We start from the raw sequence: 26,712 nt of genomic DNA, 5'->3' as shown, positions 1-26,712 counted from the left end.
GTACACAGCTCCATGTCCACTCCAGCAGATCGGCATCTGATAACGCTATAAAATCAGTATACCATGTAAATTACCCCTGCCCGGCTGTGTTAAAGCTTAATCGACCTTGGAGTCAGATAACCTCCCTGTTGACAGCCACACAGCACCACATCCAGCTCGGTTCATGGTATAATTATCTTATTATTCACATTTTTCCACTCTCAGAGGTAATTCAGAGGTGTAGATGTCCAGCAAAGAAGTCTGATTAAAAAAGTATTATCATATGAATCCTCAGTGCCTGCCAGCTCCGGCGCCGGTTCATTTCAATGGCACATGGTAAAGGTGAAAGTCACGATTTTCTTTGTATCAAGGACGATAAATTCATAATGCGTAGCCTTCCCCCTGCAGGCTCTTCATGCTACCTCACCTTAATGAGCTGGGAATGGGAGCAGGAGGAAAGGAGGGGATTGCTTTTGAAGGGTCTTTCAGATTCCAGGGTTGTCGCAGTGGCTCGTGGAGTGGCCTACCAATGGCAAAGATGACAAAAGAAGACAACAATAACGGCTGCGTGTCGCACAGACACGCTGGCGTAATGGAATGGGAAAATAACCTCAGTGGATTCTCTATCTGCAGCCATGAGAGCAGCGCTGGGAGAGGTGTGATTGAGTTCAAAGTGCAGCGGTATGTGGGTGGTTGGAACATATCGCTTTTTTTTTTTTTTTTCTGGTGAGGATCGTGGCTCTAGGCTTGTTTGTGTGGTTCACGTTTCCACCGTTTCCCATCTATGCGTACCTGAGGGAAAGAGACCATGGGGAAGTTCCCTATTTGACACCATGAAAAAGACACAAGTGGGGCCACTGAGAACATGATGGAAAAGCCCAAACACAATTTTCTCATTTTAGACAGGTGCCCTGGTGAACTTTATCATGTTATTTTAGCCTGGTGATCCCCAGCCTTTGTGATTTGTGGCCCCTTAAAGGTGAATTTCTGCAGGTAGAGCTGAAACGATGAGCTGACTGGTATGCATATGTTCACTAGCACTGAGTATGTGCGGTACATACATACATACAGCTCTGATTGGGAAGCTATTTTGCAGTATTTCCACCATGCTGGTGCACAACAGTGATTTATTCTACAAGTGAGACGTGTTTCCATGCGTCATTCTTATTATTCAAGTCACAGAAGCCTGTAAATCATGGAGAATTGGGAAGCAGCTGACCGCGATGCTCAGCTGTTCCTCCATGTTGTCTGAAGTTTTACATAGCTGAAGTAGAAAAACAACTGCTGCCTCCATTTCATCAAGACAAGCGCAACTGGTTGTCTCCCCAACTGTGGCTCCAGTGTGTCAGAGGACATCTGAATGAAGCTGAACCTCTCTCAGCTGCCACTCGTCGATGGTGGAACTCCAAAAGATGTTCACTCATCAGTCTTAGTCACATATTTCTTGGATTTCAGACAGCTCTTGGGTTGTTTTAAAGCACAATTTTGGTTGTTTTTAGGATGAAATTGTGTACATGATTAGGTTGTAAAATGTTCATTATGAAATACTAATCACATTTCGGTTTAATTCAGACTTTTTTTGGCTTTACTTTTGTTTGTTCTAGGCTTGTCTGTAACCCATTGTTATTGCTGCACACCTTGGCCAGGACACTCTTGAACAGATGCTTAAGCTCAGGCTGACAAACTCTGCATCCCCAGTGTGTAACGCAAGGTAGAAATTTGTAGTCCTGATGACATCACCATGACATCATCAGGATTTTCTCAAAGACTTGGCAAAGCTCCTCCAGAGCCTCAGATATAAAACAGCTGTTTTGACAGGCTGACTGCTGTGTGACTAGCAGACTGACCTCGACGTCTAAAATTGTTGGATTACAATAGAGAAACATCAACTTGTCAATATGATCAGAATATTTTCTCCCTGTTTTATCCAAAGAATTTTTAGAGGACTGACGAGTTATAAACCATCCAGCGATTCATGAGGTTAGAAAGTCAAATGTTAGAAGTCTATGGGAAAAAAGAAAATATTTTTGTCTGGCATGAATGTTTGTTTTTTCTGATTTCATGCTCTGGTAGTCTTCTCATGACCCTTCAGATTTCTCTGACGAAACCCTGTTTCAGTTGTTGCTTTCCATGAACTGATCAGAATACTAATGCTTTCTGTATATGTCTGTGTCTGTGTGTGTGTTTGTGTGCATCCACATAAATGTTTGTACGTGAACTGTTCCTCATGGTGGCCTCCACGCGTGTGTGCGTGCATGTGTGTTTGTGTGTGTTGCAGGTCTCCACTATGGAAAGGAGAGCGTCCGCAGCAGTGGAGGTGCTGAACTTCACAACTTCATCTCCTCTGGTTTTGTGACATTGGGTCGAGGCCATCCGAAAGGTAAAGTACCTTTTCATTCCGTCTTTTCTTCTCTTCTCTCACGCAGGAGATTGAATGACCCGTTACCACATCTAGGAACACTGCGCTGCTGAATGCTAAAGCGACCCACGTAATGTTCCACCGGTGATCAACAACAAGACGCAGATGGAGGTGAAACGTTACCAGATTCAATTTCCCTCCCGAGCAATTCACATGAACTCCTGCCTCTGCTTTTTTTTGCAATTAAACACAAGCAAACACACACTTAGTGCTGTTGATAGGTGGGGAAGGTGACTCCGAGCTCACGCGCACGCATCCACGACACACACGTGCACACACAGCCATTAGTCAGGGGCCAGAGTTTTCCCATGGGTAATACGCTGATTAGTATGCAGCCATGTTGGCCGAGCTCTTGTGATTTATTTCCATCCATTTTAGCTCCACAAACTAGACCCTGTGCGTGTGTGAGTGTGTGTGTGTGTGTGTGTGTGTGTGTGTCACCTCGCGGGGGTTGCGAGGCGAGCTCCTTCACCTGATACTGCTATCGAATGTTTAATTGAATGTGTTTGTGCCAGCGCGAGGACGCTTGTAATCTTTCATAGCGGCTGACTGCTTTAGTAAAAATCTACATGATTTAAATGGAATCTGGTTCCACCGCTGCGTATGTCTTCCCACTCTTCCCCTTCGCCCTCAAATCCCGCTGATTTCCTGTTCATCATCCTAATTACAGCGGCTGATGACCTGTCGCCACTTTAATAAATACCAGTTCAGATTTATGCGTCGCTCGGCAGGCGCGCGCGCGTGCGACTTTTCCACCAGCAGAAATTCATCTTTTTAATTTTTTAGTGGCGTGGCTTTGTTTCCAAACTGCAGGGGCCTAGAAGCTTCTCTCTCTTTTATTTCTAATGAGGAACCGTCGTATTCATGTTTACATGAAATTAGCTGTTTTTCTCCTTACTTTTTGCTTCGTTTGTTTTCATCCCCAGAGGGGGTCCGTTTCACAATGGTATTCATAGGCAGCTAGAAAAAACAACCTCTCTCTGCAGCCCCCCCCCCCCCCCCCCCCGCATCACTACCAGAGATGAGTAATATGAAAAAAATGATTAAGCTTTATGAATCCTGATATTTTTAAATAGATTTTCTCTTCTGCACATATATCGCCGCAGCATCACTCTCCGGCTATATACATCACAACAACAGCATGGGGTATGGTTTAGCGTGCAGCATCTGTGCAGTCTAATAGGTGTTTTTTTTTGTTGGTTTTTTTGCAGCTGGTACTGTAGCCTTTGATTTCTCTGCTGCACAAACAAATGAAACGTGAGGCTGAGGTCTGCTGACGCTAAAATTTAGCACAAAAAAATACGTGAAGCACACAAGGGCCTCAGTTCTTGAACAGTATCCCCCCTTTCCAACATCTGTGTTTGACTGTCTTGTGCCCAGAGGCAGGTATTACTGTGGACTGAATCCTAAAATCAATGAAACACTGGTTTGAAATTTGGTTTGGGTATTGTTGCTGCTTGGTATTATCTTTAGCGTTTCACCAGTGTACAATCACTTCAGGGTGGTGGAGGGAAACGGTTTAACCAAGCCTCCCCCGCTCTCTCATAGTCTCTTTACAAGCACTCTTCATATCCACAAAAGCTGAGTGGCTTCAGCTACATAATACACTACTTCTCTCTTTGACTGATTGAAGGATGTAAATTGCTTGTACCCACAGTATATTCAGTATTTTTGACAACACACAGTCATATCTCTTTCCATTTTAATGATTCGCAAATAGTCAGTAAATCACTTGATCCTTCGCTTGACCCAGCGTTGAATTTATCTAAAATCCGTGGATGCTTTTTAACGTCCGGAGGGGAGAACCTGTGGGCTGATGTGAACTCGCAGTGATGAGATGGAGTCACGTTGAGGTTAAAAGCAAGTAAACAGTCCGGTTGAATTTAAATCATACCGAGCGTCATTATTTCTGAAGAGGTTTGCACAGCTTGGTTTGCTCTGGCTGAGGGAAACAAGGCTGGAAAAAAAAAGAACGCAAATAGATATTCACCGGTCAGTCAGTGGAAAAATTCTGTTTCCACATGAACCTGGAAACAGATGTTGCCTTCTTTAGTTTGCTTTTGTTGGTATGTAGGTTTTTTGACATATTAACAGAGCAAAGTGTAGGAGTCAGTCCTCTGGCTTGGGTATGGCTATCCTTACGTTGCTTAATTATACAGGCAGATAGTGTGTTTGGTTGTTAATTATATGTCAAGCTGTGTGTGTGTGTGTTTGTGTGTGTTGCAGCGCAGCCCTTGGGGAGGAGATGTGAGGTCAGAGCAGCTGGATGCTTCACATCTGTGTGGCGGGGTACAAAACCCTGTGCTGAACTCTAAATGAGATCTGCCATGAGCGCTGGGGTGGGAAACTAAACCCCAGCCTCTCGCACTGCAGTCCAAGAGGTCGTTTGTCCCAGTACCTTTCTAGTGAGCCGACCTTCCCCTCAGCTTACCCTGTGCTATTCTACTTCAGTTAGTGCTGCCCTACATTTCCCATAATGCCTTTCAGCAACCTTTAGGGGAAGGGTCATAAACTTGTTGTTGCCATCTGTAGGGAACAGAGAGTTTTCATCTGTGTTCTAATGTCATACCGCGCACTCATTGTAAACAGGGTTTGAATGAGTTGTGTGTTCGCGCCGGAAAAGCAGCAAAACGAGGCGTTTATTGTGAAGCAGCTGTAGGAAATTCTATGTATCTGTCAGCGAGATTAGTGGGGCTTTGTTAGCCGTGTGGGACGACAGAAAAGGAAACAACCACAGTGAGCTGGTACATGAAGAGCTGCAGGTTTTATCGCAGTTTATGAGAACCAACATGTCACCTTCTCCTATGGAAAAGCATAAGCTTTGCGAGCACGACTGGAGCGATTGTGTTTGCTCTCAGCTTGAAACGGCACAGGCACGCTGCACCTATCGAAAACAGCGTAAGCGTACATGAAAAGCGATGCTTGATTCCCGAGTGTGTTTTTGATGCGCGCCGTTCTCCCACAATGCTGTGCACATAGAACAAGAGGAGCTGCGCATATTAATGCTGTTAATGCATCTCTATTTACTATAGAGCTCACGACATGGTGTATGTCTTGTTGTCCAAATGCCGAGTAAGAATTATTAGACCCGTCGGTGGGTTCAATTGCATGTGCAAACAGGAATTTCACGTGCTTTTTAAAAATGCAACCGCTTAAGAAGAAGTCAGCATGAATAATGGCTGTAAATTAGCAGTCTGTGCTGTTGTAGCATGCAGAATGAATGATCAGTTTGTGCAACATGGACCAGGAAGGAGACCAAGAGACATAGGAAATGAGAGAGAGAGAGAGAGAGAGAGAGAGAGAGAGAGAGAGAGAGACCTTCTTTCCATTTCATTCTCATGCACACAGTGTCTTTATAGTCCACTTCACGCCAGCTTACAGAGCAGAGCGGGGTGACATTTCTTCGTCCCAGCAGTCAAACCACCAGCAGAGACGAGCTTTTCGTGTAAGAACCTTTAATTTTTCACAGTTTCGTGACTCCCTCCGCAGCCTTCTGCCCCTGTGTGGAGCGAGGTGTAGTGTTAAGGTGGGTGGCCATCTGTTCCCTGCATGAGCTCCCTTTGCTCAAAGTCCCAGGTTTGTCTCAACAGTGATGAACAGCAGAAATGCTGGCAGCAGAGGTGGTTTGGATTTGGGATTTGGGAGCTGAATGCTCTATTCTTTCTTTTTCTTTCCTTTAGGGGAAGATTCCATGACACAAACACACAGGCTCACTCTTATTTGTTACTTATGTGTTTCAAAATTCATTCAAATTCTCAACTCCCGCTGAACGTTTTCCCAGAGTGACAATCTTTTAGTAATGCTACACTTTATTTAGCATGCACAGCTGCTTACCTTGCCCCTGTCCCCTCAGCCATCTGTCCAGATCGATGCACCGCCTCACAGATTCCTCTGCTCCTGTGTACTCTGTTGTCCTCTTGTCCAAAATTAGGAGGCAGCAAGGTTGAGGCTTCTGTCAAACTGAGCCAAACTAATGAGGATGCTCACTGATCTGTTGTGTGTGTGTGTGTGTGTGTGTGTGTGTGTGTGTGTGTGTGTGTGTGTGCTGCTGTCAGATGGGACTGCACTGTTACACTGCCTTGGGTGTAAAAACTGCAGAACTCAGTTTGAAGCTTCAGAGTCGCCAGTAATTGTATAAAAGTTCTCTGGAAACATAATCTCAGAAGATAGATAAGAGGGAGCTGGAGCAACTTTGCTTTTGCTTGTATGCTGGTCGTGGTGATTCAACGCTACACCACATCATCGCTTCTGGCCTACGCAGACTGAAGCCCAATCGCAGGCTTATATTAATTGTTCTTGTCACAGAAGAACTGCAGTGTACTTTTCTATTCACTCACTGTCACCGACTAAAACCCTGCACTGTAAATCACTGTCACGTTGTCGCACATATTTTTCTGTGCCGGAGCGGCTTTAAGAGGAGAAAAGCTCAGCGTGCAGCCGCTTCAGATTGAGAATCCCCGCCATTGATGTGGCTAGATTACAACTTTAACACCTTGATTGGAATTTTCTGCCTTCGTCAGGAGAGCGGATTGACAGCCAGCATGCTAATTTGATAGTGTATAAAAAATGCAGCTTGCCAGCTGTTATTGGTTGAATGCGCCCATTTTAATTATTTTTCCATATGTCAGTCTTGTTGATATGAAATGCAGCCAAGCCACAGCATCCCGAGAAGTGATTACTTCAGACAAAGCCTCCATCCTTGACTTAGCGTGTGCCATACTTCATTACCTTGCTAAGCCCAACTTTTAATTCTGCCCTGTGGAGGAAGTCAAATTGGTTTTCATGGCAGGCAATTATTGTTTTTATGAATATGATGTGCCTGGAATGGTGGATATGGTGATGTAGCAGCAGAATTAGCGGGGGATGTTATCACAGAACTTTTATTTACAATGCAATTTCAGCACATTAACGAGTGCAAGAGTCACTAATTGGCGTGCCCCGCATGGAGCAAGTTGTACCGCACAACAATGCAGTATTAAGAGACTGTAGGGTCTATCCGGGGAAAAGACTTTGAGGAGAAAAAGAATCGAACAAAGCAAACACCAATCATTTGGTTCTGCTGTTACAAACGAACAGATGTTTGCCTCTAATGTGTCCTTTTTGTTTACCTTTTGTGAAGAACTTGATGACAGGGTATAAAAGCCCCTCTCTGCGTTTCAGTACGTCCCTCTGATTGTGAAACAATCATCTCCCGTTCCTCCGAATGAATCAGAAGCCGTGGAACAACAAGCCCACAGGCAGTATCATCATTTCCAGCCCGTGTAATCAACACTCCAGGCTGATGAGGCAGAAGATGAAAACATCCGCCCATGAAAACCTTTGGTGTTGTTTAAGGTACGCGAGGAAAAATAAGCCCAGACAGGAACTGATTCATACGGTGACCATGAAAAGGTCCGACGCATCATCAAACCAGAGATGGGAAATGAGATCACTGATACAAAATGCACATTATCGAACAAATCAAACAGCGTAACAGTCACTCACTTGTCAGCAGCTACTCAGCTACTGGGCTGTCTGTGAGGCGGTGCGTCAGTTTTTTTAGACTTGCAAAGGCATTTTAGCCTCCCCGTTGGACAAATATCGGTGAAGTAAAACCACAGTATACACGGTAGTAAGTTGTATCAAAATGATTTTTTCAATTCTGTATATTCGAGAGTCTGGAAGGACAGCTACAGGGGTCAAATAACAGATGGAGGCTGTGCTCGTAAACTGATGCTACACTGTGCTTTGAAGCTGCAATAATCAATATATAGAGAAAAAGGTGCTTTCTGTAATGCTAGAGGGGTCACACGTAGTGATGACTCAGCTCTCCCCAGTGTCTTTCAGCTCATGTTTTGGTTTTGCCTCCTGCATCTTTCCAGCTTTGGTTCACTCTCACTGTCACTGACTTCAGCTCTTTTCAGTGAAAAAGCTCTGATATATTTACTGTACTCTACCTGCCCAGCAAACAGCCAAACAGATAGAGAGTTGATGCCGTTAGATCACTGGTGGCTAAGATTTGCATTTTTGTGGAGATTGCTAAAATGAGTACAATAATCTTTAGTATTTTTGCTGCATTGTGTTAGGGCTCCGCCTTCATTATTGCAGAATCCAGCAACACATTGGTTGGAACTTTGCTGGGCCAGCAGCTAAAGACAATTCTGTGATAGAGACTAATCTATCAGCTGATTTATGTGTCGGTGGAAGAGTGGACGTCAACACATTCATACTAACAGTGAATGTGGGGATGTTTGTGTTCATCATGGTCAGCAGTCGCCCACTCCAGCGGAGAAATGCTCTGCAGCGGGATGATTGTGAAAGCGTTCATTCTGTAAAACATCAGTGTGTAAGCGGCTGTGACGCAAACTTTAGTCCCTCCTGCATGGTGTGAATGTGAAAGGGCTGTGTGTTACACCCCTTCATGTGCTAGCTGATGATTATACATGAACAGTTCATGAATTCTTGCATTGTAATCAGATGAAATACACCATTTAATAAAAGTCAATGACACTCATGAAATTGCAAAAGTGGTATTTTGGCCAGGAAACTCGCACAGTGTGTGTTTTTAGACAAAATGAAGGGACTTGACAAAGAGAAATTACAGTGAAAGTGACTTCATGTAGCAGAGGCTTGCAGATTTCTCCTTTTCGAGTTTACTGTTAGAACAGCACAGCTCGGTAAGAGTAGGTCGAGTTACTTACAAGTGAAAAGACATCAAGCCATCGAGTAAAACCAGGCTGAATATTGTTGAAAAGTTCAAGTTTTTTTACATTCTAACCTTTGTCTCAGCGGCATTTCACAGATTATATTTTCAGTGTGTACCAGGTACTACAGGATCTGCTGGACACATTTTCCAGCAAAGGGGCGGCACGGTGGGGCAGCAGGTAGTGCGCGTGCCTCACAGCAAGAAGGGCGGCGGTTTGATCTCCGGATTGGGCCTTTCTGTGTGAAGTTTGCATGCTCTTCCCGTGCATGCGTGGGTTCTCTCCGGGCACTCCGGCTTCCTCCCACAGACCAAAAACATGTTCATTAGGTTAATTAGTGACTCTAAAATTGCACTTAGGTGTGAGTGTGAGCGTGAATGGTTGTTTGTGTATATATGTTGCCCTGCGATCGACTGGCGACCGGTTCAGGGTGTACCCCGCCTCTCGCCCGTTGACAGATGGGATAGGCGGCATAGAAAATGGATGGATGGATTTTCCAGCAAACACACCTAAAATCCTTTATTCTGCCCTCAACCCAGATTAGTCCATAGAGATGAAAACCTTACATAGTGTAGGAGTCCTTACCTTTGGCTTTTTATGTTTGCATGAATACCAATGAAATGTTTGTTTCTCTCATAATATGCAAATGTTTATTGAGGTTCACATTTGATTATATTCCAGAAAAAGCGCATTGCTGTAAATTATGTTTGTAAAGTTGTCAAGCTATCAATGCTGCTGCAGTGTAGCCTCCGTAGATCACTTTACACATCATAGCAGTCCCTAAAAAGCCTCACATAGGATTACATCCTCTTAAAATGTATCAGTGTTTGCCCTCCTTGTGGCGATAAGTTCAGATTTAAATCTTAATCACCGGTTGCTCTTTTCTTCTCCTAAAAACACTTTGAAACCAGGTCCCACTTCAGGGACCGATCTGTACCCCCAAATCACTTCCAGGGCCTGAAAATCCAGCAAGGCTGCTCACTTTTTGCTCGCCGGCTGCGCTTGATTGACAGCGCGCTCCTATTGGGCACAAGAGCACCCGCTCATACAAATTGACGGTCAGTTTCAGGGGAGGTGGCACGGCTGACCTGCTGGCTAAGCACTCTGCGGAATAACCAATAAAAAAGTGTTAATAAGGTCCTGGAGAGAGCAGGGCCAGGGCCGTGGCACTCATTAGTAGAAAGAGAGATCAAGACAGATTTCTCCTGCACACAATGCAGAGAGGTGACCGGACATCTCTGTCCCTGGCTCTGTCTCTGGAGCTTCGTCCACTGAAAATGCAGGAGATTCCAGGATCGGGCCAGAGGTGAGGTATTGTGCTACTGTATGTAAAAGCAGACATGAGCAGCATATTTCACTGGTAAACACACTGTCTGCTCAGTTGGGTGTTAACAGGGTGTGACTCTGGTTTTCCTCCCCCTTGTTTCCACGACTCAATAGCGATCCTCAGCGTCCTTTAGCCGAGGACTGAATTAACATCTCTGGGTATTCACAAATGAACACAAATGCGACAAACACCTTGCAGCATTCTCCCAAATACCACCAGAACTCAAATATGTCGAGGTCAGTGAATGACAAGCCACCCTACAATTCCTGACAAGACTCTCCGGTATCCTGAGGAACAATAGCACTTCCAGATACACTGCAGTCAATTACAGTGATGTGAGATGCGGGGGCAGACAGAGGAAATGACAGTTGGGAGACAGCTCTCTTATCATTGTCCTTCTGTTGTGGCCACTTTGAAACAAGTGGAGCTATTTGTCTGGCAGCGAGGTATGCTGGAGGGAAGAGAAAGAAGACTTTTATCTCAGAGAGAGACGAGAAAGGGGGGAATATGCAAGGAATGTAGCACAGACAGAATATCTGAGTGGTAAAAAGCGAGCGGGCTAAACAAGAAAAGGGATTTTGAGAGCAGGAGTTTGGCAGGTAAAATGGCAGGAGAAGAGATAGAGAGTCCTTGCAGGCGGGTAGTCGGGGACAATGGGCTGACAAGGCTGCTGTGATGTTTGCTCGTGCACGGTAGCGTACTCTTAATGTGCAGCATCAATCAAGATGCTGCCCACCGCACAGCATGGCAACTTTTATCGCCGCTCATTAAAGTAAGTGCAGATATTTTATGCATCAGTTGGAATGCAAGGACTTTTTCATGCTAATTTCCTTCCTTTAGATTCGTTATTCATCATCTTTGATCAACGGGGTCCTGTACACAAATAAAGTGGAGTGGAGGCTTGCGCGCCTGATGAATCTGGAATCCGCCATGTGCTGAAGCATCACATCTGTGGATTGCCTCCGCTGCTTAACTTTATTTAGCAAACTCAGGAGTTTTATATATGTTTAATGAAACGGTAATGTATTAAATCCTCCTTCAATTGTTTCACAAGGCCTTTCTTTCAAAGGAAAGAAGTGTTACATTAACTTATTTTCACAAGGGGGTATTTATCATCCTTTAACAAATAGAGTCTGGAAATCAGGGTTTCTGTCCTCCAACTCTTGCCCCGGGAGCGATTCCCTGATGAAAAGAACGTTTAGCGACTTTAAATCCACACCTCCTTTGCTCCCTGCTTCCCCACCTTCACCCCCACTTCTGCAGGTCCATCCTAGACTGATAAGATGACTTGAAATGCCACGGCTGCTCTGAAATAAAATGAACTTGTGAACTTTGCCCCAAATATCTATCCTGGAGGACCATTTTGCCTCCCTAGCGAACGTGTTAGCAGATGAAAGGAGGTTGGCATGAGCAGTTGAATTGTGTTTTGGGTCTGGTCCCAGTCTTTGAATTTCAAGCTTCTCCACGCTAGGGCTTTCTCGTCTTCTTCTTCTTCTTCTTCTGCATCGCGGCGCGCACAATGGGAATTGAATCCAATGCTTCGTTTAAATTGATTTTTTATGACCGAATGTGAGCAGTGAACACTCTCTCTCATTACAGACATGGGCGCAGATCTGAGAGCTGTTAATCCACTGCTAAAAGCAATGTGTCAAGCTTTTGAATCAAACGCCCTTTTTCTTTCAACCCATCCTCTTTAAGATGCCTCTCAGTCCTAACTATATTTATTTATCAATTATTACACTGCGGCAGTTGTTTGGATTTTTGTTTTCTCTGAATGCATATAACCTGGTAATCAACCATCGCCCCCCACCCACCCACCCACCCACCAGCTGAGAAGCCAGCATAAGGAACTGGAAAGCAGCTAAGCCTGAAACTGGAGGGATGGAGTGTGTTAAGTGAACAACAGCAGAGTGCTGTTTACCAAAGATTTGGCAACAGAAACACCAAAAATAGCCGGCCCAAGCTGTTTATCATATTGAAAAGCATGACACTGTGTATTGAACAGCCACGTCCTTCTCAGAGTCGCTTTGAGTGATAAAACAGCTGGTATAAACAGTCATGCTACGAGCATTGCGAGGATACTTCTTAGTGTTTTAGAAAGGGCTGGTAAAAGACTGATCTTGGCTCTGCCACGCTGACCTCAAGCAGCTTTATACCCACCTCCCGGCAAGGCAAGCTCCCGCTCTCATCTGTAATCTATTATTCATAATGAAGAGGCAGAGACGAAGACTGGGAAAGGCAGATAACTTGGTCGCTTTTTCCGCCATCCACCCCCACCCCCATATTACTATTATCCAGAGGCCATTGTGTGGGAAAACAAATGGAACGATTGCCTTTTGTTGTATCGGAGGGGGGAGAATTTTGTATTCTGTGCAGAATTTGAATGTGGACTTGCTATTCAGAGCACACAAGCTACGACTGCCAGTTGCATTGTGCAAATAATGATGCATGGGAGGGATCAAATTAAAATTTATCAGCTCTGGGTTGGGATCCATCTCCAAATCTATTTCCAGCAGATGAAAAATTGAAAAGGCAAAGGGGAGCGCGTGTTTTGAGTCTGGTGTTAATTTGCTCCGTCACTCCTTCTTGTTTTTTGATCAATTCTGGCCAAATGTTAAGTCGGCAGTGAGTCTGTTGGGGCAGATGTAGTGTTTGTAATATTGATTCCGTTTCTTCAGTGAAGGCATGCACTTTTTAAATGCTTTATTCGACTCTATCAAGAGTTACCTTCACCCGAACCATAACGAGCACATGCTCTAACCCCAACTCTGACCCTCGCTAAACCCCGAGTACCTCACTTTGTGGGCACCACTTTTCTGTCTCCACATCGTCCCCACAACGTAGCTGTTGGAACAGATTTCTGTCCGCACAATGTGAGAAATACAAGTACACATCCAAATATTTACATGCAACAACAATGACATCCCCTGCAAATATACACAAACCAACAGCCCTGTCTAGCAACCCTGGTCCTAATTTAGAGGCTGATAAATGCCATCTGCTGTTGTGATAATCAGTAATCACTATCAATTTACAGTGGCCAATTGTTTACTGAGCACCTAAACAATTTGCTAATTCTGCATTCACAGATGATGAAGCATTATGAGGCACCTTTTGCTTGTTGTTCTCACTAAATTAGTGCAGCGATAATCCGATTCGCTGAACTGGCATGACCGAACCCTTAAAACATACCTTTTTATTATCTCTGCAATATATTTAACGACAAGCTGTAGCTCTCCGCCTCTCCATAAAGCAGGTGGTGTTTTCCCTGGCATCCACTTCACACTGCTATTCACGCAACACGCAAGCTGGAGGGACGAGGGATCAACACCTTGTCAATCCTGGCGTTAGGCTTCAGTTCGAAAAATCACACGAGATGTTAGGGACTTGTCAGGCTGAAAGGAGCCCTCTTGGGCTGATAAAACCACTCCATGGGCTGTTGGTTGAAGAGGAAAGGGGCGCCATGTCCTGTCGCTGACTCCATTCCACCACTGCACACATAACACCACAGCTGTCCCAGCCCTCTCTGACCAGAGCCGCAAATAGCCTCCACATCGTCACCAGTGCAGGGACTGTGCTTTTCACATGGCGGGGCATCTGAATTATCGCTGATAGAGGCCACAGGTATTCAATCTACACGCCTAGACTGAGGGGTAATAGCCGGGGGGTGGCGGGTGGGGGTGGTGGGGGACTGAGGTATTATAATTGAAAGGCCTCTTCAATAGCAATAAATAATGAAGTTTCCCTTGGGTCCATTAGGGGTTGGGAAGGGAGTGTGTCAGATGAAGGGGGGTGTTCTCACATATATTGAGCCAGCCTGTTAACCCCCCTCTGAGCGAGGCATGGAGGGAATATGATACGGGTGTGAACACACAGGAGGCAAGTCACTCAAACTGCTTCATTATGAATCAACTGGAACAGGTCTATGTATGATGTGACTGTGGTATTGCTTTGCACATTGTTGCTCATGTGCTACAAATCATACATATATACCTCTCATGCCTGCTAAGCATTTTGAAAAAAGTGTAGTTGGTTGACATTTTCTTTATTTGACTTTAGTTGAGGTTTTTTCTTTTTTTGGCAAACGTTGCAAATACTACATTTCTCTGACTCTGATTCCACATGCAAGGATCAGAAGCCTTAAAACAGAACTCCAGACCGTGTGGAAATGAGTGGAAGCCAGTGGCTGTCTGGAGCAGCCATTGACTTCCATTCAATATCTGCTGAACTTTGCTTCAGCTGTGTAATCACACTGAAAGTCAGGCATTATTTTCAGGGATAGGAGTGCAGACAACTCAAGGCATGCCTTATTAATCGTTTTCATGTCTGATAGAATGGAAACCAATGGCTGCTGTGAGTCAATGGTTTCCCCTCAAAGTCTTATGGTAAAAAATATAGCAGCAGACTTACACTTGGTGTTCACTGTGATGGATTACACAACCCAAACAAGTTCCAAATACTTGTTTATTGACTTTCATATTGTATAGAAATCAATAGAAACCACTGTCTTCCTGAAAAGTAGACACAAATCTAAAACTGTACAGACTGTATGTAAAGTACACATGATTTGTAGCTACAAAGTAGTATGTGCAAACTCACTGGTATGGTCCACTGAGTATTTTGAGATACATAATAGCATCAGTATTTTTAGACTGATGTTGGAAAAGATCCCTGTGGATTTCATTCTGATCAGGGGAGGAATATCTCTGCAACAGTGTTTAGCTCATCATGTGACACCGAAGCCGCTAACGCCTACGCTTAAGAAATTCTATTAGAGGTTTAGCAAGCACATAAATCAGAGCGACCCACCTTATCCACTGTGGGATGCATGAGGTGTTTAAATGGAAATTACATTTTTCAGTTTCATCGCAGGTTTTATAGACATTTTTATGTAGCCATTATCAAAGAGAAACTTTAGAGCTGGAATGCAGGACTTTACATAAAAATGAACGTCCGTTATATTCGGTCTCTTGTCAAACGAGTTCACACAATGATAATTTGGCCTTGGCTGGTAATTCTTGTTATATTTTTCTTTGTACCAGAGTTTTAAAATCTGGTGTCTGTGGCGACTTTCCCGTGGTGGTGCACAGGCAGTGATATGCTTTATATCAACTGGTTTGCCAGAGCTGAAGCAACTGTAGCGATAAGCTAAAAGGTAAATGTTTAACTGTAGCCTGCATGCAGTGTGTTGTTAGTTCAGCACTTTGTTGCAGAGGAACAACATCATCAAGATGCAAACAAACTTCTCTTTTCCCCAAACGAATGCGCACTCCTGCCATGCGAGTCACATGCCACTGCCTATAGTATATGCACATAGTAATTGGCACAGCCTTGAAGCGCTTTCAAATCAGGCAAAATTAGCAGCATGCTGCCGCTTCTGACAGATATGAGCTTTTCAATCCTCTTCCCAACTGAGTGGAGGAGTTTTCTGTGTCTTAATTACCTCACATTTGGCACAGTGCACTGCAGAGCTAGCGGGAGCCACAGGGAGATTGGGACTCAGCTGAGACACTCAGACAGCGGTTGGTGACAGAAGCCAGGGGAGGATGCAGTGGAGAAAAGGCTCCCAGCTAGCATGGCTGGGATGACAGGAGCGGTGGCGGAGGGGGCCAGAGATCCCCGAGGAGGAGCAGAAGAAAGAGGAAGAGCTAGCTCAAGGGAGAATTCCCCTCAGGCACATATGGCAGAATTGAAACATCCATATGCTGGTGTAAAACAGAAGATATTCAGAGTGTCGGCGCTCTCAGTCCCTCGCTACCTCCTGCTTTTGAGATATTGTGTACTGGCTGGTCTGTTTTGTTTTGCATACAACTTCAGATCCCTTTGGAATGCTGACAGTAGTAGAGGCAACACAGGGATGTCTCAGAGGCTCTACACTGGGAGTACAATGTCATGGTCAGCATGTGGATGGAGCTCTAACATGTAAGCTACTGTACTATAGAGCAATTTTTATAGTGAAACTGAAATATGCAATATATATTAAAACTGCCCATATATATCTACCTCCTTGGTGTTTTGACTTGTGTCCATATTTGGTCAGAATTAAAATTTTTGCCCCCCTGTCGGCAGTGCCCCTGATCAAATAGAAATTTATATTGTCATTATTTTTTCTTCAGTGACAGCAGCCCCCACATGAGTTTTCTCCAAGAGGTGTGAATTTTTTGTACCACTGATAATGTGGTATTGAAATTTAATTGGTACCATATCCCTGAGGGCTGGCATTGAAAATTGTTTTTTTTTTTTTTTTAATGTCACATTACTTCTAACAGTCTAACAGTCAGTTTACCACCTGGGTGGGACGACTGATGCACTATGTACCTTATTCTGTACTTTCTTTGATACGAATCACAGAACAATGGAGTGCTGACCCTACTATACTTACTTACCTGTGAGCAGCTAGCAAGGCAGGCTTCTGTCTATGATACTGGACAAACAATAACTCAGCAGGTGTTGTAACAAACATGGGAAGTAGAGTGGGAACCAGTGATAACTTCAGCAAGCTAGGCTGTCTAGCGTCCACTTTCAGAGTGGAATACAAACTCAGCAGCATGATGGCTCTTCCCAAGTGAGACTGACAGCTTAACTGGTAATGATAAATTGCTGGCACCATGTGGACTTCATGCATTCAGAAAGTTTTATTATTTCATGCTATACAGTATTTCAGTTAAACAACAGATTTTGGTTAAAAGTCCACTGATGCTGTGGGAAATGCACACTCAGAGGTTTGAGATTTGATGGCTTTACCCTCTTCTGAGAGACTGAAAACTCTGCAGCTGGACATAGCACACAGCAATAGCTGTGTACCAGCATAGTTTATGTTTACACATTTTCTAATTTAGCTTTAAAATAATGTGCCTGGCTGCAAAATGGCTGCAGGATCACGACCACTGTCAACAATGTACCAATCAAATGCCGGACTTAAACAAAATCCTTCCAGCAGGTGTTGAGACACCACAGGGTTCCTATCACTTAAGAGCACTTAAGTCTTATTTCAGAGTCTTAAGCAGTAGTTACAATTAAATCAGCTAATGGAAATCTTCCATTAAATTTAATAACTCCATTTAGGTAGAAAGTTAAACTAAAAGACCAATGTGCACATCTTATACACAAGCAATTTCCAGTCAGTTTTTCTCTGATTTAGTTGATGGTGGAAAAGCACAAAAAGACCCTGCAGAGAGAATTGACTCCTGCAGCCGTGGGCAATGAACCACAGAGGCTGACAGCGAAGCACTCAAGATGTTAGTGTAAAAACTGTTCCTGTAGCCGTGCTACAGCACTCTGCTACCCAAACTCATGTTTGCTTGCTCAGTCTTTTAATCACAATAGTCAGCTGATTGTGGGTCAACCATGCATGGATGCAGCAGCAACGCGATCACTGATGTGAGATGTCGTGACGCTGCAAAACATAGCTGTCCTGGATGTATAGAAGCACTCTCGACCATATCTGCTCAGCGTCGTTGTAGAGGCTGCTTTGTCCTCCCGTTGTAGCCTATTGTGCATAGTTTCTGTACATTTTAAGCCACACAAAGTAGATCTGCCTCCAGTTCAATTGTGCTCCCTTCACTAAACTGCCTCTATTCCCTTGATGTGGCATTGATCCATCTACTCAGAGCATTGTCTGTGCCAGCCTGACCAGCGCCATCAATATTGCATCAGGTTCAGTCTAAACAGCTCAGAACTCTTTTGCAGTCCATCTTGGAGGAGGTAATAAAATTCATGGCTGTCTTCATTCCCCGGGCGATGAGAGTCACATGGCAGATGATCTCAGCCTATAGCTTCATTTTGCACGCCAGAGGACCGAACCATTCACACGCTCTCTATTTGTGCCAAGAGGTGAGGTTAGGAAATGATTCTCTTGGGCCAGGCAAAAAGTGACTATTACATTATTAATCACCTCAAACATTAATTAGTAATCTCTACTAATTAGTATTTGGTCCTTTCATCACCCAGCATCAGCTGTTCCGTGAAAATTAAATGTTTACAAGAGAGTGAGTCAATATTTGCTCGCTGGAGGTTAAATTGAATTTTCTCAAGAAATACTTGAGCACTCAAACCCACCTGGACAGCGTGGGGAGCTGATTCCGTCCAGCTCTCCCAGAGTGTCCTCTGGAACACAGTTAGAGCTGACTTTGGCCCAAACTCCACCTGACTTTTCATTGTTCCCGTCGCCGTCTCTCCCCTGATCATGGTGGTTTATCTGGCAGACACTGCAATCTAGGGAAGCATGAAGATATTAAATTATACCAGGAGGAATCAGCCATGCAGCTGCCACAATGACCCCTGGGAAATATAGTAAAAAATGGAAAGTGATTCCAGAGGATGATATCTATAGCGCTAGTGGCTCATTGACTTCAAGCATTTTAGCTAGCTCATTTGCCTTCTCGCTATAACTGGTGCTGCAGACCTTGGTGGTTTTATGGTTATGCTGATGTTATATTACCTCGCTTTTAATTAATAGCTTGAAAAAAATCGGAAAACCCACAGTGTGCATTGTTGTGACACAGAATGAAATTTGATAGTGATTAATGCACAATAAGAGTCGCGTGACAGACGTCATGTCTAGATTGTTCGAGCAAAGGGACCAACCAAGGGCTATTTCTGAGGGCATTGTGGCTGAGCTGGCTAACGCTCTTGTCCAATGCAACAACCTCGGGCAGCCATCATGGGCTTTATTTTAAGAACACTTATTGAGGAAATGTCATTTTCCCATCCATTTAAAAGACATGAATCTTCTCAATTTGACTGGCCACACATTTCCATGAAAAGAGATGTGGAGGAGAGATTTTTAAAATACAGGTCTTATGTAAGTGTTCTTTAAAGTAGCCCTCTAATCATTTAATAGGCCATCACTAATGTTCTCAAATGTGCTCCAATTGAATTTGACTGTGCAGTTTGACTGCAGAAGATGTATTTGTGCAAAGAAAAACTACTTCTCTTTTTTTGTCAATGCACCATCCAGCAATTACGATATACAAAGAAATTAGAGCTGCAGTATCAGAATAGGTTGCTTTAATTTACATATTTAAGTGATAGTTTTGTCACGCTGGAGTTTGCATTATGCTGAGGGTGATTTGTAAAATTAGCATCATTGGTGCTGCTTTCAAATAAGTGACCCTTTATAGCGAGTTATAAGCTGGAAATAATGGATTTGTCAATGGTTAAAGGGTTCTGCTGATGCTTCGTAGAGCAGTTCTAAGACATTAAAGCTGGCAAAGGCACAGATAAGACCTTGTAAACCAAAAGCAGCTTTTATCAGTGGCTTGAGACCAGTTTATAAAGCACTATTAAATGATTCAACAGCATGAATAAGATAAAACTTATTAACCCTTTGCCATGGGCGAATTATTCAGAAGTGGTAGTCCTTATTTTTATATAGCAAATACAAAGCTCACATTAATGTTACTCTTTACTCCTTTTTTTTGAATGATTGTTGGAAAATGGGGGAAAAATGAAATAGTTAACCTGTAGTGATATATCTGATTTTGCCCCGTCAGTAAGTTAGACTGTTGTCAGCTGTTGCTTTCTTAGCTAGTACAGCAAGAGCCAGCTATTGGTGCTTTACAATTAACTCTGACATGAAACCATCTGAGAAGTGTGGAAGCATTGTGGATTTGAAAAAGCATGAATAAAGGTAAGGCTGCCTTCCATTCACATTAGAAATGAGTCACTCAGTGAGGCAGTGCAGGCGCCGTGAATGAACTGATCATCAGTCCATCATCAGTGAAGTTCAGGGTGAGGACACGTGAGTTGCGTCAGAATTAATTAAAAATAACACACTGTTTGTGTGTTACATGTCTTTTTTTAAGCCTGATTTCTTGAAAACGTGACAGCCTAGAGGAGCCTAAATCTCTCCAGCAGGCTGGTGTCAGTGGATGTTACCTCATTTAAAGGGTCAAGCTAACACTTTGTCACTGTGGCTCTGTCTCTCAGCGCGCACAGAGGCTAGCCAAGGTCAGCTCAGACACATTCCTCCCAAAATACCTTTGACAGGTAACACAATGACATCCAGGAGACAGAATGATATTTCTAAAAGTCCTCCAGCCTCTTTCATAAATAGCCCGGCTGCTGTCTGTCCTTCATGACTTCCTTCCCCTGGCAAGCTGATTGATAGGAATGCACATAATCCATTATTTTGGGCCATTGATTGAGCCCTGCAATCAAAGATCAGTGTTGTGGCAGAGGTAACCGGACCCTCCTATGAGATGGCTGCGTAGCACAGGCGCAGGCAGAGGTGTCAGCCGCCGGCCTACTAATCACCCTATGCTGTGAGTAATGGCTATGAAAGCAATCACAGGGGAAATGCATCATCTCTGCAGACCCTCGATCTATCAACCTGACTCGCTCTCATTTGACTGAAACGCATGCCAACATGAAATATGACGCTTTGTCAAAGGCAGAGGGAGCGCGTTTGGCTTCGGAGCTGCAGAATGTAATAATTAAACACACCCATAAAGACCCATTGTATTTTATGCATTGACATGTACGTGTTGCGCATTTCTGAAGCTGTTTCCCTGGGTAAACATTTCATGCTCGGCTCCGGTGCATAATTACAATGCTTCGCCAGTTTATACAGAGTTACAATATACTAACAGTCATTTTCCACTTCAGTCATCTTTCAATTTGTTTCCCCACATGATATCAACAGAGTAATGGTGGGAAAAGAAAGAAATGCCTCGCTTGCACACCATCAAAAAACTATTTGTCAGAGAGTTTGATGTGTTTCGCACAAACAAAAGCCACAAGCCGGCGTCCTCGGCTGCCCAATCCTTTTGACGATTTGCTTTATGAAGGGGAGCAGGAGTTATTCCTAGGTTTTCTTTACAAATCTGGGATATTTGAAGTTGTTTGTGTTGCAGTTTTGGCTGTGCAGATGTAATTTCCCACAGTGGGGAACATTTCCTCTCCAACCACAGGAGTCCCCGGTCCACCTTGCAATCTGCAGGCTGGCCTCTTCCTGCCCTCTTCTCCAAAGTGCCTCTCCATTATGCAGCATGTTGTTAGTCTCAACAGGTGCCCAAGAATATTTGCACAAGGCGCCCTAGATTTGCTGGTTCAGGAGTAAGAGGAAGCTCAATGACAATATCAAGGCAGAGCTGGAGTGAAAACTGCGGAGGACACAGACAAGCACTAATGTGCCAATTTAGCAAAGCTAAATGACCGAGAATGTCAAATGGGGTCCTTCACCCCATAACAAATTCAGAAAATGATTTATGTTTTTGTACATCTAACGAATGCAATATTTGTCATTTTGAAACAAATTGCCACTGCATCTCTTAAAATGAATTCTATAGATTTTCCTCTCAGCCCATTCTGGTTTTCTCTCAGTGAGGGTTATTACTTAATTAGATCGGAGGAAGGCTCTGTCAGATATCTCCCCTGCCTCCGACTGAGACTCGCCTTACCTCAGTCGCTCTTGTAGAATACTGATCACTCGGAACACGCCTCAACCAATTACCTGACATCAATGAAATATGACATAAAACATGAACACATTTCAACAAAATGTGCTTTTATCCCCCCCCCCCTTGTTGTTGAGGGATGAATCGCCCTTCTTCAAGATTAGATGGAATGTAAATCTGCAAGTTTCACTGTCATTGGAGAATATATCAAACTTGATTTTCAAGTGTAATCATGACAATTAAAACGAAATATCAGACAAAGGAAGGATTCCCACAGCATCTCATGACATTTTCATGCTCACGGTGTTCTGAATGTTACAGTCATGCCTGGAATTTTACTAAATTGCACTTTCTGTGACTGCTGAATTGTATTACCTGATTCATGTAAAACAATAAAATTGTGCAGGAGGTATACAGTATACAGTGGCTCGAATAAAAATGACTTAGCTAACGTTAGGGAAGGATGGTAGGCATGGCTTAAAAAAATGCTTCCTTTCTTTGCTTTGCATCATAATTCCTTGAGGCTTTGTCACACGAACACAAACATAAATGTTTTTGAAAGGACTGATTCTATAGTCTCTTGGGAGGACTCGTCGTCGGTCTCTTGTGTCCTCCCTCACTAGTCTCCTTCATGCACGCTCAGTCAGTTTTTGAGGACGGCCTGCTCTTGGCAGATTTACAGCTGTGCCGCACTCCTTCCATTTCCTAATGATTGATTTAAAGTGGATTCAAAGGGATGTTCAACGCCTTGCGAGTTTTTCTTGAATCCATCCTTTGACTTTTGCGTTTCACTTTTGTTCCTTTGCCGTCATTTTGCCATGATACAGACTCACGCACTCAAAGGTTAGACCTTCAAGTTGCAGCTCTATTTATAATACAATCAACCGACTAGATATATAGCTGATCTCCATTCAAAAGATCTGACGGTGACTGACTGATGCTGCCATCCCTCGAGCTTGTTTCTATTGTGGCTAAAAACTACATTAACATTTCTTTCATTCAATACTGTAAAACAATAAAACATGAAATGGGTGGAGGAGGGGGGGTACTCTCTGTAGACACTGAACTGAAAAAGAAAAACTAGCAAAAAGGGAAAAGGGTTTATTCCCTGTGAGATCCAATCATGATGAAATATTAAAAAGCCCACATACTGTATGGCGCCATAAACCTCATCCCGAGTTACCCTGCCTCACCTAGCTCCCTGCGGCCTGATCCGGCGGGCCACAAAATCCATCACAACTACTGTGATCAGTGCAACTGATGTGACTAGTGGCACTTTTCTGAAATGTTAATAAAGCCATATTGAATGGCGCACTATTCTCGGCAGGAAGTCCGTAGCCTGTGGCTGCTCACTAAATCTCAATGACTTCATTAACTCATTACCATGAGTCACGGCGTGCAGTGCCAACAGCAATTAAAACACAACAGAAAAGAGCGGTGTCCTTGGGCCACTGTTCTGCTCGCAAGACTGATACGCTTTACTAGATTTAGCAGGATGACTGACATATCAATAGGTGCCGAGGTGGATTAAATGGACTCGATCAATATTCAGATTTGTCTCACTCACACCTCGCTCCAGAAGCAAAATGCGTGCACCTTGTCAAGCGCTGTCGGCTTTTGTGCTTCAGGCTGTGCCAGTGCTGCTGTTATCAAGAAACTGTCTGTCACATCCAAGAAAATGACGTGTCTGTGAAGATTTTATTTGAAATTTGAAGGCTTGAAAAAAAAAATTTGCTTTTTAACTGATGATAATTGAAAAATTACCAAGAGCTAAACAAAGTGGAAGTCGCCGGGAAAATCCTAGAGGGCACGAAAGGTCACGAAGATTTCCTCCCACTACAGAGAGGACTGGTTAATATTCATCCAATTCTTTTGTCTCTCTATTCCTTATTCAACCAGGAGGCCAGAGGAGACGAAAAAATCGTAACTTTCAATGAATATGTCAGGGCTTTAATTCAACTCTCTCCTCTGTCTTTTGTAGAAACACATTTCTATTCATGAAGCCAATCCTCCGTAGTCATGACACTGCATACTTATGTTTCTTTTGTAAAACTCTAGCAAAATGGTAATTAAATTGCAACTGTGGGCTTCTGTCCCCTATGCAGACTTAAAGAAGCCTTTATCTTAGCAAATGACTGACAGTTGATTATGAAAAACCCCAAATTCCTTTTTTTTTCCTCCTGCGTGAAGGCAGTCCACCCACACCTTCCGCTTTTGTGCGCACTATTGTTATGGCTCCATTGTTAATGAGTTTAGAATTAACTGGCTGTAATGACTGGAGACTGGAGCCCCTGCTGAGCCTGATTGTGCTGTTGAATGGGGAGCTGGAGGAGTAATGTATGGATGGATGTGCACAGTGCGTGCAGGTATCTGTGTCTGTTGCTTGCTCCAGGGAAAAAAAAAAAAGAAAGAAAAGCAAGCGCTGCCTAGACTGGGAGGGTCGTTTTCGGGACCGTCATGCCTTGATGCCCGTTGCTGCTGTACAGCCTGACATCAGGTGTCATCCTGTGGCCATTCATCTACTTTAGAGGATTGGTTTTATTGTGATTTTTAAGCCAGACATCAGCTGGTAAAGCTGTGGCCTCAGTCAGCTGGGGGGCATTAGAGTCTGCCTAAAGTCACCTATTGCACACTGAATTAGTGCTATTAGCTCATTCAGAGACATTTACTTAGCATTAAGACATAGTGGAAGTGATTACATTTATTAAGAGCCGACTAATATTTTTTTTGGTGTGGTGTTAGGCGATAACTCGTTCAGTAATGAGTGGTGTAGGGATTACAGACTATATGCCTACATCCACAAGACAGCCGATTTTGAAAAAGCTGTTTAAAGTCACACGTTCACACTGGTGTGTTCAGGTTGTTTTGGTAAAGTTGTCTGTCCGCACTCAAACGCCTCAGCAATTAAAAACAGCTCAATGCGGGGAGGAGTGGGACAGAAACAGCTCGATTATTCCCCTGAGTCTCAGAACCAGTTTAACCCTTAATGCTCTCTTTTAAATTCACAATTTAGTCGTTCCATTTACATATTCTCTGCTTCTGCAGACAGCTGGCTGAGCATGAAACAGTGATTGGATGGCTGCTCTTAACTGCTGCAGGTGACCGGTCCTGCACTATACTGCAGTCAGACATTGGTCACAGCACTATTTTGATTGATTCTGTCTTACATAATCAACATAAATGCTGCTGAATGGCAACTCATTTATTGTGTGAACTGCTATACTGACATCCAAAATGAGTCATCATAGAGAGTCAGAGGCTGCAGGAAGTTGTGTCTTTATTCTGACTGCCATACAGCCCAACAGTGCTTATGCTTTCCATGATCTCACTTATTCTTGTCCACACTAAAAAACTGCTGCTGGCATTGTAAGATTTAATCATCCTGGAGTTTCATGTGCAGTGAGAAAAAAATCGCCTCAGTGTGGACAGAATGCCAACACAGAGACAAAGATGTGTTTTATAATTTAACCACCTTAGTGTCAGCGTACTCAAAGTAATTGTATTGCTAATTACATCATTAATCCCATAAATCTCTCTCTTTTTTCAACATTTGGGGTGTTTGGTTTCTCATTAGTTTGAGCTAGCCTCCACTAAAAGAGGAGAAACACACCTTCCGGCTTCTCCTAACTTGTCTTATTTACATGCTGTGTCTTGTTAGCTGGCTAAGGGCCACTGCCAAGCCTCCACTCAGGAATAAATTGTGTTTTATTCAGAGTTGGAGGGTGTGTGAACCCTGCAGGACCTCCAGACTGCTGCATGCAGCCACTGCAGCGATGATGACGGTCAATACAGTGAATACCTCCGAACCATTGGTCGGCTGGTCTTTAAACCACGATGCTTTGTTTTTCTATTCTTACATGTGTTAAATACAGAAGATGTGGAGTGTGGGTGTGGTGGCTTTAGAGTTGTTGGAGGCAATTTTGATGAACCTAAGCTGAGCAACAAAAAGCAATGCAGCTGATTAGTGCACCTCACCTACAAGTCCGGGTGTGCTGTATTCAAGGCTGCCCCCCTGCTGGGGCTGCCCCCCTGGGAATTGCTGCAGGGTTGAAGCAAAGGTCATGATTGCCTGTTTACAACATCTACAACAGGTCAAAAAGGTTGGCTGTAGATTGGTGCTTAGCTAGTAATGAGCATTAAACATACTGTAGTAGACTAGCTGGATTTTGGGGGCTCTGGCTGCATTCCTCCTCTGTCTCTCCTTCTCCTCTTCTTCTCTCCTCCTCTGTCCTGCAGCATAATTCTCTATAATGAGCTTGTGGACAGGAGATGAGATATGATTCTTGGAATTAAAACAGCATTTTCTACTTTGATCATCCAGCAGTGTGTGAAGCACTGAAATAAGACTCTCCCCTTCTTTATCGAATCTTTGCTCTCGCTCTCCCTCTCTTAATCTTTCCCTTGCTCGCTCGCCCTGCTCTATCTGAGCTTGGGGGATTGCTGTATGAGATGGAGAGTTAATGAAGAAAGCTTTTTTTCTCCCCTGCAAGAAGACCAGTAAACTCTGGCAACTTTGTACTCTGCTTTTGTTAATCGCGTCACAATCGGCTTTCATGCTTTACAATCCCAACCCCTGAACCAGTTAAGCATAAATATTTAACATCGTTATTTTCAAGCCCCTGAGAATATGTCTTAAACAATTGCATAAGCTGCTGCACAAATGAATCAGAAGTATTTTTTGCTGCTAAAGTTGGCCGAGCAGCTTCAGTCTTTCTCTGTGAAGCAATCCCGACAACAGAATCCACTTTTATTCCTTTTCATTACACACCATCTTATTTTACATCACTTACGGGCAAAACAGCGCTCACGTGGGCCCTCGCTCTCACGCACACACTCATAAATAAGCTTGTCTTCATGAAATGCGAGTGAGATGCAACATTGTCAGAAAGCCATTTAAGATGCTAT

General features: G+C 43.7%; 1 protein-coding gene across 10 annotated transcripts in view; it reads left to right on the top strand.

Annotated features, from left to right (window-relative positions):
• The window catches only part of shisa6 (shisa family member 6), a 58,232-nt gene that overhangs the window by 7,053 nt on the left and 24,467 nt on the right, over positions 1 to 26,712 (top strand). For all 10 annotated transcript variants that reach the window (XM_070991229.1, XM_070991239.1, XM_070991238.1 and 7 more), the window contains exon 4: positions 2,258 to 2,359. In XM_070991229.1, coding sequence (XP_070847330.1) covers positions 2,258 to 2,359 — 102 coding nt within the window. The remainder of the gene's footprint in view (positions 1 to 2,257; positions 2,360 to 26,712) is intronic.

Source organism: Chaetodon trifascialis, chromosome 21, assembly GCF_039877785.1.
Source record: "Chaetodon trifascialis isolate fChaTrf1 chromosome 21, fChaTrf1.hap1, whole genome shotgun sequence".
NCBI lineage: Eukaryota > Metazoa > Chordata > Actinopteri > Chaetodontiformes > Chaetodontidae > Chaetodon > Chaetodon trifascialis.
The sequence above is the reverse complement of the archived record's forward strand: the minus strand, read 5'-3'. Positions and strand labels throughout refer to the sequence as shown.